The sequence below is a fragment of the Tasmannia lanceolata genome, unplaced genomic scaffold, assembly GCF_043159265.1.
Source record: "Tasmannia lanceolata isolate RefF3 unplaced genomic scaffold, GAP_Taslan_0.1 ptg000037l, whole genome shotgun sequence".
In the NCBI taxonomy this organism is placed as follows: domain Eukaryota; kingdom Viridiplantae; phylum Streptophyta; class Magnoliopsida; order Canellales; family Winteraceae; genus Tasmannia; species Tasmannia lanceolata.
In genome coordinates this window covers 48,890,755-48,907,484 of record NW_027518714.1, presented here as the reverse complement: position 1 = coordinate 48,907,484, position 16,730 = coordinate 48,890,755, and the positions used below count along the sequence as shown (strand labels likewise).

The following is a 16,730-nucleotide window of genomic DNA, read 5'->3' as shown; positions in this document are numbered from 1 at the left end:
CACCATAGGATGATCCAACCCGTCCATTAGATGGGCCACAACCTAAATAGGTTGTGCCCCAAAAATCATTTCCATAGGTTGATCCTAACCCTCCAATCTATAGAAGGTTAGGATCAACCCTCTAACATTCAGATCGGAGGGTTAGGATCAACCTATGGAAATGCTTTTTGGGGCACAACCTATTTAGGCTGTGGCCCATCTAATGGACGGTTTGGATCATCCTATGGTGCGGGCCATACTGTACTTTTAATAAAGTGAGGAGTGCCCTCATCAAAATACGGTAGTGCAGATAACATTTCCCTATATATATATATATATATATATATATATATATATATATATATATATATATATGAGAAAACGGTTCCTACACATATGTGTAGATAAGTTATCTACACACTAGCTTAAAATACAGTGGGGGCCACATTATTTGGGTGATCCGAACCATTCATTTTTAAGGCCCTCACATAGATAGGGTGCCCACAAAAAATCAGATCCATAAGATCATCCTAACCATTCGAACTGTGGAGGCAAAAAATGGACTAATTTGTGAAGGTTTAAAGACATCCATTTTACCTCCACAAATCGTAGGGTTGGGATGATCCTATGGATCTGATTTTTTGTAGACACCCTATCTATGTGAAGGCCTTTAAAATGGATGGCTTGGATCACCCAAACAATGTGGGCCTCCACTGTATTTTAAGCTAGTGTGTAGAGAACTCTCTACACATATGTGTAGGAACCGTTCTCTCTCTCTCTCTCTCTCTCTCTCTCTCTCTCTCTCTATATATATATATATATATATATATATATATATATATACACCCAAACTGGATAATTCCTCCACATTGACGCCAAATAAGAAAAATAAATTGTTTAAAAAAATTTCGTTCACTTCAGTTTCTCCGTCAACATACAGCAAGGTTTAGAAAACCCTAGAACCCAAGAGGTCATCAACAGTTTAAAAATGACCAATAAACCTACTTATGATAATCTTCTGCATTCATCAGAAGAATTAGAAAAAATCGACTGACGTTGTTTCTTCTTGTCACCATATGAAATACAAAGCAAGCTTTACCAACCCAACGCTGCAGCCCGGTATTTGAAATTTACAAGTAGTAGATTGAGTTCTTTTGGATTACGAGTAGGGCTGCAATTGAACCGAGCTAGATCACAAACATGTTTGGGTTCGGCTCATTAAAAGATGGGCTCTTTCTTTTACTAAACGAGCTGAACCCGAGCCCAAAAATTAGGCTCGTCAAATAAACGAGCCAAACTCAAGCTTTGTATAGTTCGGCTTGGACAAGCTCGTGAACTTTTTAGGCTCAGTTCATAAAGCCGAGCCGAGCTTTAAAGCTCGGATTATGTTCGTTATATTACTATATATATTAATATATATTACTTAATGGTTTTTATTTGATGTGTTTACTAAACGAGCTGAAACCGAACCCAACCAAGCTCGAGCCTGGCTCGGATCGGCTCATTAAAAGCTCAGCTCGGGCTCGTTCGTTTACTAAACAAGCCGAGCTGAGCTAGAGCTTTGTTGAATTTTGGCGAACCGAACACGAGCCCAGAGTATAAAGCTCGTCACAAACACAAGCCAAACACGAGCCGATGCTCAAACTAAGCAAGCCGAGACCGAACACACCAAAGTCTCAGCTCAGCTCATTTGTAGCCCTAATTATGAGTCAATCCCTTTAACATGAGTCTTGAACAAGTTGTATCAAATCGTTGAGCTTTTTGGTCGAGTTTTGAAACCTTGATTGAAAATTTCTTTTAAGGCAACTTGGTTACTTCAGTAACTAAAGGTTTCCCTGCCAAGTGAAAGTAATATGTGTGATAGAGATTACGGAATTTCTAAATCCTCTAATGTTGTAATGCATAACTTGGCTATAGCTTATTGACAAGAGTGTTTTCAGAGGATCTGCATGCACACTGTTAGATGTTAGATTGAGAAGAGGAAGAAGTTGGGAACGAGAGACACTGAGAGAATCGTGAGAGAGTTGTCTCTCTCTCTCTCTCTCCATTATTCTCATATTTATATTAATACATATGAAATGACAATAATGCTGCAATATGATTTAACACTCCCCCTCAAGCTAGAATGTATAGATCATACATTCCTAGCTTGTTACATGCATCCTTTAATTTTGCAGGCCCTTATGCTTTGGTGAACACATCAGCAAGTTGGTCTGTGGATCTAGTAAACATGGTGCAAATCTCTCCTCTTTGGATCCTCTGACGAATGATGTGATAGTCAACCTCAATATGCTTGGTTCGTTTATGGAAAACCGGATTGTTGGCAATTTAAATAGCTGACCGGTTATCACAATATAATTGTGATGATCCTGAAGGAGGAAAACCATTCTCTGACAGGAAGGAGCGAAACCAAATTAACTCTCCAGTTGTATAGGACATAGCTCTATACTCAGCTTCTGCACTAGATTTAGACACAATATCTTACTTTTTACTTCTCCAAGACACACCATATTACCACTAACGAATGTACAATAACAGGTCGTAGATCGCCTACCTGCTGGAGAACCTGTCCAATCAGCATCATTGAATCCTTCTATAATCTCATGACCATTCTTCCTAAAGCATAATCCCTTTCCTAGTGTGCCTTTCAAGTATCGAACAATCTAGAGTACTGCAGCCCAGTGAGATGTGTGAGAACTCATAAACTGACTGATTTGAAATAGGATGTGTCGTCGTAAGTGAACGAGTAGGACTAGCATTAGGAGAATCAGAGATAATAAGGGGATTACTTGAAGGATGATCACTTGACAGAGAAGTAGGATTGGTTGACCTGTTTCGGACGTCGGTTGTATACTTTTGGCGCATGCACAGTAGGAGCTTCCGGAGACTCTGGCACAGGTTCGGTCGAAGTGGAAGAATCTTGCATATACTCGGCCGAAGGTGACTCTATATTACTAGTAATAACATCTGGAGCAGGGAGAGGCAACATTAAACTCGGTGGCTCAACGGTAGAAACCTGAGAGCCTAAAAAATAGGGAGTATCCTCAAAAAATGATACATCGGCCGGAACAAATGTTTTTCACAGGGTAGGACTATAGCATTTATATCCTTTCTGAGTTCTTGAATAACCCAAAAAGAAACATTTTTCAGAACGAGGGTCTAATTTATCCAGTCCCGTAGCTAACTTGTAAACAAAGCAAGTACATCCAAGCACACAAGGCAATAACAGGAAAGCATTACCCAGAGGATAAAGGATAGAGGAAGGGGTCTCACCAGAAAGTACAGATGATAGCAGACGATTCCCTAAAAAACATGCCGTGAGTAAGGCATCACCTCAACAGACTTTTGGTACTCGCATTTAAAACATGATAGTGGGAGTTATATCTAAAACGTATCTGATCTTTCGCTCAGCAACCCTATTTTGTTGAGAAGAATAAGCACACGAAGACTGATGAATAATGCCTCTAGACTCAAGAAATTGATGGAAGCCACTACTACTGGAAAAATACTCCTTGGCATTATCAGTACGCAAATAAGAGATAGAGCATTCAAATTGATTCTCAATTTCAAAATAAAAACTACGAAAAAGCAGTAAACACATCAAAATGCCGCTTGAGAAGATATAACCATGTAGTACAAGAAAAATCATCAACAAATATAACAAAATACCGATGACCACATAAAGAAGTAGTTTGTGCAGGGTCCCATACATCTGAATGAATAAGTTCAAAAGGTATAGACGACCATCTACCACCACGTGAAGGAAAAGACACTCAATGGTGCTTTCCCAACCAAGGTTGCCAGAGCGGGAATCGAAACGGGAATCAAAGGCTCCCAGAATGGTTGGAAGCGGGAATCGTGAAGTTGCCGGAGAGTCACCGAAGAGTCGTTGGAGAATCGTCAGGGAGTCGTCGGGGAATCTCCAGGAATGGTTGGAGAGTTGAGAATCACTAAAGAATCTCTGGGGAATCGCCAGAAAATCGTGTTTCACATAACATTAAACCGCGGTTCCCAAAAGTGGGAATCGCGTTTCCGGCGAATCAGAACTGGGATTCCTAGTTTTTGGGTATTCCAGAAGATTCCTGTTTCGAATTCGCGAACCAGGAATCGCGGTTCCCCACTCCCAGGGAAGAATCCTGCTTCGTTGTTCCCAACTCACAAGACTCACATGAAAAGGACTCAATAGACTTATGAATGAAAGGAGATTTTCGCAATTTGTCCGTAGGAGGATGACCCAGACAACAATGCCACTGATAGGCGTCAGTAGAGGTGCGAAGTGCAGCGCCAGTAGGAACTAAATCAAGGTAGCATAAGCCACCCATCTCACGGCCCCAACCAATCCCCGTCCTAGTCTTCAGATCCTGAAAAGGTGCAATAAAAAGGAAAGAATGAAACAGAACATGTCAAGGATTGAGTTAAGTGACGCACAGATAATAGATTAACAGGGAAAGAAGGAACATAAAGGACAGATGATAGTAAAGGGCCATTAGAGATGGATACCACACCAACCCCAGATACAGGTGATGTAGTTCCATCTGCTAATGTGACAGTGTGAGGTGCAGTGGGCGGTGCTGGCTAGAAAGAAGAAAGAAGTCGAAAATTACCAATCATATAATAGGACGCCCCTGAATCAATGAGCCATGATTCAGAGGAGGGACGAGAAAGGAAACAAGACGAGCTACCTGGCTGGGCATAGGTGGCAACAGGTTGCTTGCCTTTATCACGCGGGCGGATGAGGTCTTCATATTCAGCACGATTGACGATCAGCAGTCGGGGAGACAAATGTCCAGGAGTAGCAACAGCAGAACCAGAGCCACCAGATGTAGCAATTGAAGCAGTAGATCGTGAAGGACGCAGCTCTGGATCTATGCCATAACAAAAATCAATGTCGTGGCCATCCAACGGACAGTGGGTACAGAAGCGAGACCCACATCCACGACCATTACAAGAGTCCCGACCTCGGCCTCGTCCAGTAACATCGTGACCACGGCCACGACCCCAGCCACCCCAACCACGAAGACCAGAACCTCGGCCACAATCAGTACCATAAGAGGTAAGAAGGGCAGAGCTATCAAGAGTATTAGGTGTTATCAGAGGAGCCCTCATACACTGAACCCGAGAAAATGTCTTCTAAAGCGATGGTAACCTACCATAACCAAAAATCTGTTGATGGAACTGTAGGAAATTTGGCCCTAAAGAATCCAGATATCGAACAACGCGCATCCCCTTTTGACGGCGCGTTAGCTCAACAGGGTCGACAGTAAAAGGCATGAGTAAATTTAACTGCTAACAAAGAGCTTGATAAAAGCTAAAATGGTCTGACAGAGACATGTCATCACGCTGGAATCTTAACCAGTCAGAGAACAGGTCACACATTCGTGTGAGATTATTAGCACTAGAATACAAGGTGGCAGCATACTCCCAAACTTCCTTAGAAGAGTCAAGAAAAACATATTCGCTGCCACTTGAGAATCCATACAACTCCAAAGAAAAGATCTGACTAAAGCATCCTCCTGTTCCCATTTCTCAAAGGAGGGATCCTTGGTGGGTGGAGGACGCTCTAGAAAACGTACTTTACCACGACCAAGAAGATAAGTACGAACGGCTCTCCTCCAGGGAGGGTAATTCTTCCCATCCAGTCTAATCGTCATCTGAAGAGGGGCTTCTGCATGCGGTAGCCAGTAGAAGAACTAATAGCAGAGGAAGAAACCACATCAGTTTTCAAGGACACCATCGGCGGCGAAGAGGTGCCAGTGGATTCCATAAACAATTACTGAATGAGAGAGACGGTGGAAAACAATAAGGATCAGCTAAAGAGTCAACACTACAATATAAGGCTACCACAAATATAGTCGAAGCACAAACCCGCAGAATCACAAGCAACAACATACGCGAAAAGGTACCCCTCAGCATCAATAGGCACACATCGATAGGCACATCAATCATCAAAACACTACAACCACCAACGCGTGACCATCAATATGAACAATCACCACGAGCCAAGCAACGCCCAAAAATTCCTCACACCAACCAATCACAAACAGTATCGAATCAATAATCACAATAACAACTAACACCACCAACTAACAACCATTAATACTATCACAAAGACGAAGAAACCACCACCAACCAACAAACAATGCCCAAGAAACAACAATCCGCCACAATCAAGTCATGAAAAACCTAAAAATAAGGGATTGTCAAGGTCTTCCACCACCAACCAACAAACAATGCCCAAGACACAACAATCCGTCCACAATTAAGTCATGAAAAGCCTAAAAGTAAAGAATTGGCAGGGTTTTGGGAGGGAGGAAATGGGTGTAAAGAATTGGCAAGGTTGTGGGAGGGAGGAAATGGGTGTACGATAGGTAGAAGGGAGAGCAGGTAGTATCAGAGGGATGGCTGGGGTGACGGTACACAGTGGGGGTTTGGGGGTTGCTATAAGAAAAAGAGGCTGGGAGGATTTACGGCAGGAAGGGAGGTGGGGTCTGTTGTTTACGGCAAGGAAGGGGGAAGGCTGGAAGGTATTACAGCAAGGTTTACGGCAAGGAAGGGAGGGGCTGTTGTTTACAGCAAGAAAAGGGGGGGTATTACGACACATGGGGGTGTGGATTTACGGCACAGAGGGAGGGGTATTACGGCACAGGGGAGTGTTTAGAGTTAGGGTATTACGGCACAAGGGGGTGGCTGGGGGCTATTACGACACAGGAGGAGAGGGAGAGGTTACCGCTAGGTTTATGGCACAGAGGCAGGGGTACGGGAGTGTTTACGGCACATAGAGAGATTAAGGCAAGGTTTAGTGATTAGGGTTGAGTTAGGGTTAGAATTAGGGTTAGGGATTAGTGTTCTTGTGGCTAGTGGTTAGGATTAGGGTTGAGATAGGTTAGGGTTAGGGTTAGGGTTTTGAAGATGAAGAAAGTGGGATTCATCTACATGGCTCTGATACCATGTTAGATGTTAGATTGAGAAGAGGACGAAGTTGGGAACGCGAGACACTAAGAGAATCGTGAGAGAGTTCTCTCTCTCTCTCTCTCTCTCTCTCTCTCTCTCTCTCTCTCCATTATTATTATATTTATATTAATACATATGAGATGACAATAATGCCCCAATATGCTTTAACACACGCTAATTTGCTAATTGGCAGAGTGAAATAACACACTGGCTGTTGACTTAATCGTCCATGTAGAACATAATTTATTGGTAGCCTCCATCATAGGCTTCACTATGAAAGGAAAGGCATTCTGTCTGATCAGTCTACAACATAGAAGGGTAATTCTATCAGTGAAACAAATTACCTAATAAAAAAATGAGAGCACAATCTCAAAAGACAAAATTCTACATATATGGTGTGTACTTCTAAACTTAATACATTCCATGATACTCTAATGTCTGCAAATGTATTTATTACCTGGTTGCCCTTTGCATATGTACCGAATTGACTAAAACAATGATATGCAGTATCAAACATCCGATCAAATTATGTGAGTTATCCTCCACAAGGATCGGTCAGAAAGTTTCTAGATATCCTTTTGTTTATCATATCAAAGCCTAACATTTCTCTTGATTTGTTTGTTTTCCATTTTCTCCTTAAAATACGAAATCTTTTTGGTAAGCAATAGAATATGGAAAATTCTGTAATAAGTTAAGGAAATTGTCTCTGTTGAGAAGAATGGTCATGCTATACACCTCTCGTATAGAGGGGTATTTTTGTCTTTCTGTGTAACACGTATATATATATCAGTGTGCATGAGAGAAATCTGATCTCTCTGATTCACGCATTCTCTTCTCCATTCACAATCCTTCAATGTAGATTTTAACATGGTATCAAAGCAAAGGATTGAAGATCGCGATTGGAGATCCCTAACCCTAACCCTAAACCGAGAAACCCTAAAACCATAACCCAAATCAGTATCGTGTGACCTTCCCTAACCCTAATCGCACCCTTCCTTGTCCATTCTCCTATTGCCGCACACACTAAATCACCCTTTTTGTGGTTTTCTATCACACCCAAGCCACTCGCACCCAAATAGTGTCGTAGCACCCTGAAACCACTTGTTTTTGTGATTTTACACCCCCCCCCCCCCAGCCACTCGCACCCCACGCTTTCTACCCATAGGGGTCGTTTGGATACGCGGATTTTAGAATCCAGGTTTTTAGTTTGAAAACAATGTAAAAGAGGGTTCATGATCAAGCTGTTGTATGTTGTCCTCACAGTGTTTCATGGATTTTAAGTGAGAAATTCATGTTTTAAAAATCTCTCCCGCATCATAATATTTCTAAAACCTGGAAATATGGGAGGATCTGCTACTCTATTGCTGACGGAAAGAAGGGCGAGAAGTAAAAAACGAGTCAAAAACGATAGTTGGTCCGCTTCTTCTCTCGTCTCTTAGCTACAATTTTGAAGAAATGCCGGATTCTAAAATCTGCGTATCCAAACGGCCCCTTAGTGTGCCGTATCAGCATTAAACATATTATAAACCTTCGAATACTAATCCAAACCCATTACTCCATACAAATCAGTTACTAAACTTGCTTTAATCTACTTCCATCTCTTTGTCTTGATGTTCTAGACAGCGACTCTTTGATCTTTCTCGTCTCGTAGTTGGTTCCGGGCAATTGTTCGGTGATTTTCTCATGTTTGTGGTGTATGCCTGTGGTGTTGTTGCCCCTTTCTATCCCAGAAACATGCATTAATGTGTGAGATAGAATCTGTAGATGCTTTTGTTTGTAGCCTGTTCTCGATTTGATGGTAATCAATTGTTGGTGGTGCTTGTCGTTGGTTTGGTGTTGGTTTTGGTGATATTGGTGGTTGTTTGTTGTTGGCTTGATTTTTCTGAGCTCTTCGTAGTCGCTATTCGTTGGTGGCGGATGTTGTCAGATTGACGGATCTCTCTGTGATTGTTCATCTGCTTCATTGGTTTGTGGTTGTCCCTTTCCGGTTATTGTCGTTTGTTGGCGTCGATAAGTGCACACCAACTATTTGATGAAATGTCTAAGCGATTTTTTTGTTGGCTTTGGTAGTGATCGTTGTTCCTCGTTACACGGTAGATGTTGGGCACCTCATTACCTATGTTGTTGATGGTGATTGGGTAGTAGTTGTTATTGGCGGTGGTGTGCTTCAGTCGTGGTGACCTCGTGGTGGATCTATGTTGATCAGTTGTTGGTGATTTGATTTTATGGTCTTGGTGGCGATTTGGTGGTTGTTGTTTGGTGGAAGTTAGTGGAGGTTTCTGTTGATGTTGGTGTTTGGTGGATGTGGTTGTTTGGTGCTGATAGTGGCTGAGATTTCCGTTGGTAGTGGTTGTTTGTGATCCATATGTTGCCGTATGTTGGTGGTTTATGATTCGTCGTGAATTCTTATTGGAGATTTCATAGTGTCTGTCTTCGGTGGTGATCAATTCTTGTTGGTTGGTCGTTTCTGTTGTGGTTATTCAGTATGATGATCCCTGATGATTCACCCATTGAGCGTTCTGCTCTAACCGTGCACAACGGATATGATCGGGGTGCGCGCGGTGGTCGTGGATCTGACAAAGATTCAGGGGGAGGGCGGGAGGCTATGGTGTTGGAGGTCGTGGATCCCGTTACTGTACTCGTTGTAGGTTTGAGGGCATACTGTTGGCTTTTGCTACGATCTACATCCGGAGTTACGGCCCTCCCATGTCGTTCATCATGTTTCCAGTACGATTGTTGCTAGCTCATCTGCAGCCCAACTCCCACCTTCTTATGCCGATACGCTGGTCGTTTCGCATGCTGAGTATAAGGCCTTATCCAGATCCTAGGATAGAGGAAAACAAGCCACTGTCATACTAGCTACGGAAGGTAGCAACCCATCCTGCTCTCTCAGTCGTTCCAGTTCTTAGCTCATTGACTCTGGAGCCTCTCATCATATGACTGGTAACAGTAGACTCCTCAGTTCTTTTGCAGCTTCTTCTACATCTAAACCGGTTACCTTAGCCAATAGAACGATATTGCCCTATTTCCGGTACTGGGGACACATCGCTCAGCCCTGACTTGTCTCTTCCTCTGTTTTATGTGTTCCTAGTTTTCCTTGTAACTTACTTTATGTTAGTCGGCTTACTCTCCATCTTTGATGTTCTGTAACATTCTTTCCTTCTTATTGTACCTTTCAGGATCTAGCGACTAGGAGGATTGGTTCGAGCCATGAGGTAGACGGCCTCTACTACTTTGACAGTGGACCTTCGCGTTCTGCCTTGAGTGCTTCTATCGATTCATTTATGTGGCATTGCCATCTTGGTCATCCTTCAGCGGATCGCATGCAGCACTCTGCCTAGTCCTATTAGTCCTTTCAATGTGAGTCTTGTGAGCATGCAAAACACTATCGTGTATCCTTTCCGTCTAGGTCATTTGGTCGTGTGTCTAGTTCTTTTGAGCTTGTTCATTCTGATATTCGTGGTCCCTGTAGAACTCCATCTATATTTGAATATCGTTATCTTATTGTGTTTGTGGACGACCTTTTCAGGATGTCTTGGTTATATATTATAAAAGATCGTTCAAAATTATTTGATGTGTTTCGTTCCTTTTATGCTGAAGTTTCTACCCAATATTCATGTTCTATTAAATGCTTACACTAATAATGCACGTGAATATTTTCTGCATCTAATCGATTTCAGTTCCTCTCTAGTCATGGCATTATTCATCAGTCATCGTGCGCCCATACCTCTCAGCAAAATGGTGTGGCTGAGAGGAAACTTTGATACCTTGTTGATATGGGACGCACACTTCTAGTTCAGATGCATGTCCCAAAGACCTTTTTGGGTTGATGCAGTTCTCACATCTTGCTTTATGGCGAACCATCTTCCTTCGTCTGTCCTATAGAATAGGCCACCTTTCTGATTTTCTCGGTATTACATCCATCTGGAAATCCCTTTACTTCCTAGAGTTTTTGGCAGCACTTGCTTTGTTGATAATCTTACACCTAGTAAAGATAAGGTTGATCCACGCGCCATTAAATGTGTCTTCCTGGACTACTTCGATACTCAGAAGGGATATAAATGTTATGGCTCGCAGCTTTGTCATGTCTATGTCTCTGCGGATGTTACCTTCATCGAGGATACATCTTACTTTACTAAGTCTGTTCCTACACCCTCACCTAATCCTCCACTTCCACTACCGGTACTACTCCGTCAAGTATCTTCCTCTCTTCCGTTGCCGGTACCTCCTGAGGTGAAGGTTTATTCACATAGTCCTCAGCAAGTTTTACTAACCACATGTGCAGATGGCCCCTCATGCTCATCGCCTCCTCCTCAGCTCACTGGTCCACCCACTTCTACCGAGGTAATTGTTTCTTCTTCTGCACCTGTTGAAGCTCCTGTGTCATCTCGTACACGTTCTTGTTCTACTCCACCTGTTGATGCTTCTGTGTCATCCCGTACACGTTCTCGTTCTACCCATCATCCCATTTCTGATGTGGTTTCTTTTGATCGTATGTCACCCCCTTCTAGTTCATTTTATCATATGTGTCCTCTGTCTCTATTCCTCATTCTGTTGTCGAGGCTTTAGATCATCCAGGTTGGCGAGCAGCAATGGATGCAGAGATGGGTGCTATGAAGTCAAATCATACATGGCATTTGCTTCCTCTTCCTCCAGGGGCACAGGTAGTCGGTTGTAAGTGGGTGTTCACAGTAAAGTACCTACCAAATGGGACAGTAGAAAGACTGAAGGCTCGATTGGTTGTAAAGGGGTACACACAGACCTACGACATTGATTACACGGAAACTTTTTCTCCTGTGGTGAAAATTCCTTCAGTACGAGTTTTGATATATGTTGCAGTGAATATGTCATGGCCTCTCTATCAGTTAGATGTCAAGAATGCCATCTTGCATGGTGATATGCAGGAAGAGCTATACATGGAGCAACCTCCTATAACTTATAAGCATGCTGCCTATAAGTTACAGAAGGCCATATATGGTCTTAAACAGTCTCCTCGTGCCTGGTTTGGAAGATTTAGTGAGACGACGATACATTTTGGAATGAAACAGTGTGTTGTCGATCATTCAATGTTCAGCTCTCAGGGTAAAGATGGTAGGATCTTCCTGATTGTTTATGCTGGTGATATCATCATTACAAGGAGTGATAGTGCAGGTATACAGAGACTGAAGGATTTTCTTCAGAAAGAATTATGTACCAAAGATCTTAATCGTTTGAGATACTTTCTAAAGATAGAGGTAGCACATTCACGTGAAGGGCTATCTTTATCACAAAGAAAGTACACACTGGATATATTGGAGGAGACAGCTGAGACACCCATGGACTCAAATATCAAGCTTTCCCCTAATCATGGGGAGTTACTAAAGGATCCAGGCAGATACAGACATTTAGCTGGGAAGTTGATTTACCTCACTGTCACACGTCCTGGTATCTCTTATGAAGTAGGCGTGGTGAGTTAGTATATGAGTGCACCATGGACACCTCATTGGTCAGCAGTTATCCAGATAGTAAAATGTCTGAAGAAAGCTCCTCGTAAAGGACTCCTTCAAAAAGCATAGTCACATGAGGATTGAGGGATATTCAGATGCAGATTGGGCAGGATCTCCTGCAGATAGAAGGTCTACAAATGGCTATTGTACTTTTGTTGGAGCTAACTTGATGTCTTAGAAGAGCAAGAAACAAGAGTTTGTATCAAGGTCAAGTGCAGAGGCAGAGTATAAAGCCATGGCATATACAAGTTGCGAGTTGATCTGGTTGAGGTCATTTATGTCAAAGATTGGGTTGCCCTACTCGTCACCTGCTTTGCTCCACTGTGCAACAAGTCCGCCATTCATATAGCCATGAATCCAGTGTTTCATGAGAGGACAAAACACATAGAAGTGGATTGTCACTTTATTCGTGATAGGATCCAAAAAGGGGAGATTTGCACAGCGTTCATAAGGTCAAACAACCAGATAGCAAACCTGTTTCCAAAACCCCTTGACAGGGCTAGATTGAGGGATTTATGTAACAAGCAAGGAATGTATGATATACATACTCCAGCTTGAGGGGGAGTATTGAAAATGGTCCTGTTATACACCTCTCGTATAGAGGAGTATTTTTGTCTTTCTATGTAATATATATATATATATATATATATATATATATATATATATATATGAGAAAACTGTTGGTGAGTGTAAGCCCAATGGTTCCCACCTTGGCATTCCCATCTTCTTTTGATAATTCCAAACTCAAGTGATTTTATATCACTAATGTGTTTAATTGTCTTAAGTTGTAGATCATGAATGTTCTATATCAAGGACGCTTGGATTGAGGCCAAGAAACTCTCATTGGACCACATTCGGAAGGCCAAAGTCATTGGCGATCCAAGAAGCAAGAAGACTTGAAGCAATGCAAGTGAAGATCATTCTCCTTTAAGTCTTTTAGATTGTAAAGATCCAATCCTAGTTTAGGTTTTGAGAAGCATAAATGAAGTAATCACACACCCCTAAATGGACTAACATGTTTAAGTGATTGTCCTTGTGGTGTTCCAACACTTTGGAACCCTCATAACAATCCCATTTAAGTATAGAATTGGAAACCCTTGAAGCCCAAAACAAATCAGCATTTCAAACTTGAAAACCTGCTGGAAATAGGCTTCTCGGAACTCCGAGAGAATTCTCGGAGCTCCGAGCTTCGAACTCCGAGAAAGTTCTCGGAGCTCCAAGAAATGGTTCAATAACATTTTTACATCTTCTATTTGTATTCCCGGAACTCCGAGAAAGTCTCTCGGAACTCTGAGAACACAATGTCGAGTGAAAAATTATATCCGTTGGGGTTTTCGACAGAATTACGACAATGCCCCCAAACGGTCATATTTTGAGTTTTCTATATATATGTGAGTTCTAAACTTCCCAACAATCAATCCTAACACTCTAAAATTATATTTGAACATCCTAAGAGTGAATCAAGCTTGTTTATGCCTCTCATCCTCTAGATTTAGGATTTGGATCATAGGCTCTCATTTGTACATCTTCTTCAAGATTGTAACCCTTGTGAAGGGATTTTTCCTTGTTCTTTCTTTCTTGATAAACCGTGTACTTGGGCGAGTGTTCGGAGAAGCGAAGCCCTCTCTCCGTGGTGAGGATTGCCACCAAGGTTAAAGCTATTGGACATTGTAAATGGCACCGGTCTTCGTCAAGGTTAAGAAGATCAACATAGTGAAGCCATCAACGTGTTTGGTTGGTAGAGTGGAGTAGGCCTCATGCATGAGGACCGAACCACTTTAAATCTTGGGTGCACTCCTTCTTGTCTCTCGCTCTTTTATTTGAATTTGCACTTTAGATTTAACTTAGTTGCTTAAATTATTTTTTGATCTCTTAATCTTTAATTGGGTTAAAAGTTTTCAAAAGGGTAAAAATTTATTTTTACAATTAACCTAATCTCCCTCCTCCTAAGTTGCCATTAAGACTACTTGGGCCTATTATTGGAATTTCAGTGAGCTTAAGCGCACCATTTTTTTTGTGCGCTTAAGTTGTTATAACACCTCCCGTTGGTGCGCTTAAGCGGGACCCAAACATTTAAACGAATGGGAGACGTTATAACAACTTAAGCGCACCAAAAAAATGGTGAGCTTAAGCGCACCAACAGTTCTCTCTCTCTCTCTCTCTCTCTCTCTCTCTCTCTCTCTCTCTATATATATATATATATATATATATATATATATATATATATATATCAGTGTGCGTGAGAGAAATCTGATCTATTTGATTCACGCATTCTCTTCTCCATCTTTTCTCTCCTTTCTTCTCCATCTCAATCCTTCAATGTAGATTTTAACAGTCACGTTTTTTCATAATTGTTGGCAATGTTTCTTGTACAAGGAATGCTAGAATGACTGGCGCCCTTGGTGTCATTAATGGATTTTGACCAATTGGGGTGCCCTTTGCCCTATTTTTTGCAAGGGCGCCTGTCATTCTAGCATTCCTCTTCTTATACATAACCTGTGAAAACATAAATCAGTAGACAGTATTAAAAACAGGAAGATTGATACCGCTCCATAGCGCATGCCAATCATCTGGGCAAGTCCACAGGGCTCATATATGGAAGGCACCAATACCATATCTGCTGCAGCATAGAGCAAGTGGGACAGCTCCTCGCTACATAAGACAATAAATCAAATAACAGATTCAACATAAGAAACAGTACTGAAGCAACAAAAACAAAGTTCATTCTTCTGAAAAATTAGTTCTTTTGTCTACAATTTCCGATGAAGAAGCCCCTATTGGTTGTTTGGTTGCACGGAATAGACTCTGAGAGTAGTGGAATAAGTAGTCAACAGGGAGGAGACAAGCTTGGATTTGCCTGGAACATACCTCGGAGAATAGTAGTAAGTAGTTTTTGGTTGTCAACTTCGTAGCGACATAGAGTAGTAGTAGGGGTGTCATTACCAAATATTCAGAGAGAGATAAAAAAAAGAGCATCATTCCCAAGAAATTTAAGCAAAATTGCACTTTTTTGTGGATTTTGGCTTGGATATCATAGGGAGGGGACAAGGGTGACATATCACCAAATATGCAATTATTAGCCGGGAGTCTCCTGGGATGTCAATGCTATATTGGCAACCAAACAAAGCGTTTTTCTGATGAGGCACCCAAATGCCAAGCAAAACCTTTAAACCATCCCGGCTTTTTTTGCAACCAAGCAAGGGCAATGTGCTCATTCGAAGTCAAACTAATCTTGCCCACTTTAAAGAAAGATTCCACGAATGGGTTTTTGGCTATTAAACAAGAAATTGAAGAAATTTCACTCATGTCTAGTCCTACAAATTAGTCACTCATTCCAGAAAGATGAAGGAAGTATTTCCATAGCAATAAATTGATTTCAAGGTACGGTTATACAGTCCAACCATGAAATTACCTGTATGTCAGAAGGATTCGGATGCTGCTACCTTTGTTGTGCTACAAAACACGACAGTGAATAGTTGGTCCACTATTTTCTCGTGGTAACAAAGATGAACAGTAAAATGTAAACAAACTGCTTATGTTGAAAATAAAAATTTCTCGTTTGTTTCAAGAAAGAGATTCCACTTTTCATATAGGAGTAGCCTTCAGAATCAATAGTTAGTAATGTTGGGGGTTCCACGTTTTTTCATAATTGTTGGGGGTTCTAACTGGGTCCCAACAAGTAAAAGAAATAATACAGAAAGACAGATGAGATCAAGTAACTGGATTAGGATGCATGTAAAAGTTTAAACTTCTTTAACCATGGGTTGCTAGCCAAAATAAATATAACTCAACAACTAGAACTACTCTATGAATAGAACAATGTTGTGGGAGAACCCGCAAAATCCTTCACCCCACAAGAACAGGCAAAATCAAGACCAACCAATGGATTGGAAGTATTGAATCAAAGAACAACAACAATCAACATGGTTAGGGAAGACCACAAAACCGACAGTATATGTCTAATTGAACCATGATTAAATTTCATTTAATAAGAATAATATCTTATAGATTACAAAGTGTGCCCCAAGTAGAAAACATTAGAGCTATATAATTAAGCATATAGACACCAAAATGATGAAAAAATGCATTTGAATTTTGTCTTAGTAGCCATGTCAAAAACACTTACATACTAACCTACCAAGAAAAGTTATGGAACATTTATCTTTTCCAACATTTCTGCTTAAAAATCAGGAACTCATACATGTTAATGTACTGATCCCCAACGTTTCCAAGAGACATCTCTGCTATTGTCTATCAAGCATAAAGCTTCATACGGCACAGCCCAACCACAAACTCCTCACCCATTCCACTCCA

General features: G+C 41.4%; 1 protein-coding gene across 5 annotated transcripts in view; it reads right to left on the bottom strand.

Moving 5' to 3' along the window:
* The window catches only part of LOC143860546 (uncharacterized), a 97,950-nt gene that overhangs the window by 6,500 nt on the left and 74,720 nt on the right, over positions 1-16,730 (bottom strand). For all 5 annotated transcript variants that reach the window (XM_077371232.1, XM_077371233.1, XM_077371235.1 and 2 more), the window contains 2 exons: positions 15,829-15,869; positions 14,963-15,068 (listed from right to left, as the gene is read on the bottom strand). In XM_077371232.1, the coding sequence (XP_077227347.1) occupies positions 14,963-15,068; positions 15,829-15,869 (147 nt within the window). The remainder of the gene's footprint in view (positions 1-14,962; positions 15,069-15,828; positions 15,870-16,730) is intronic.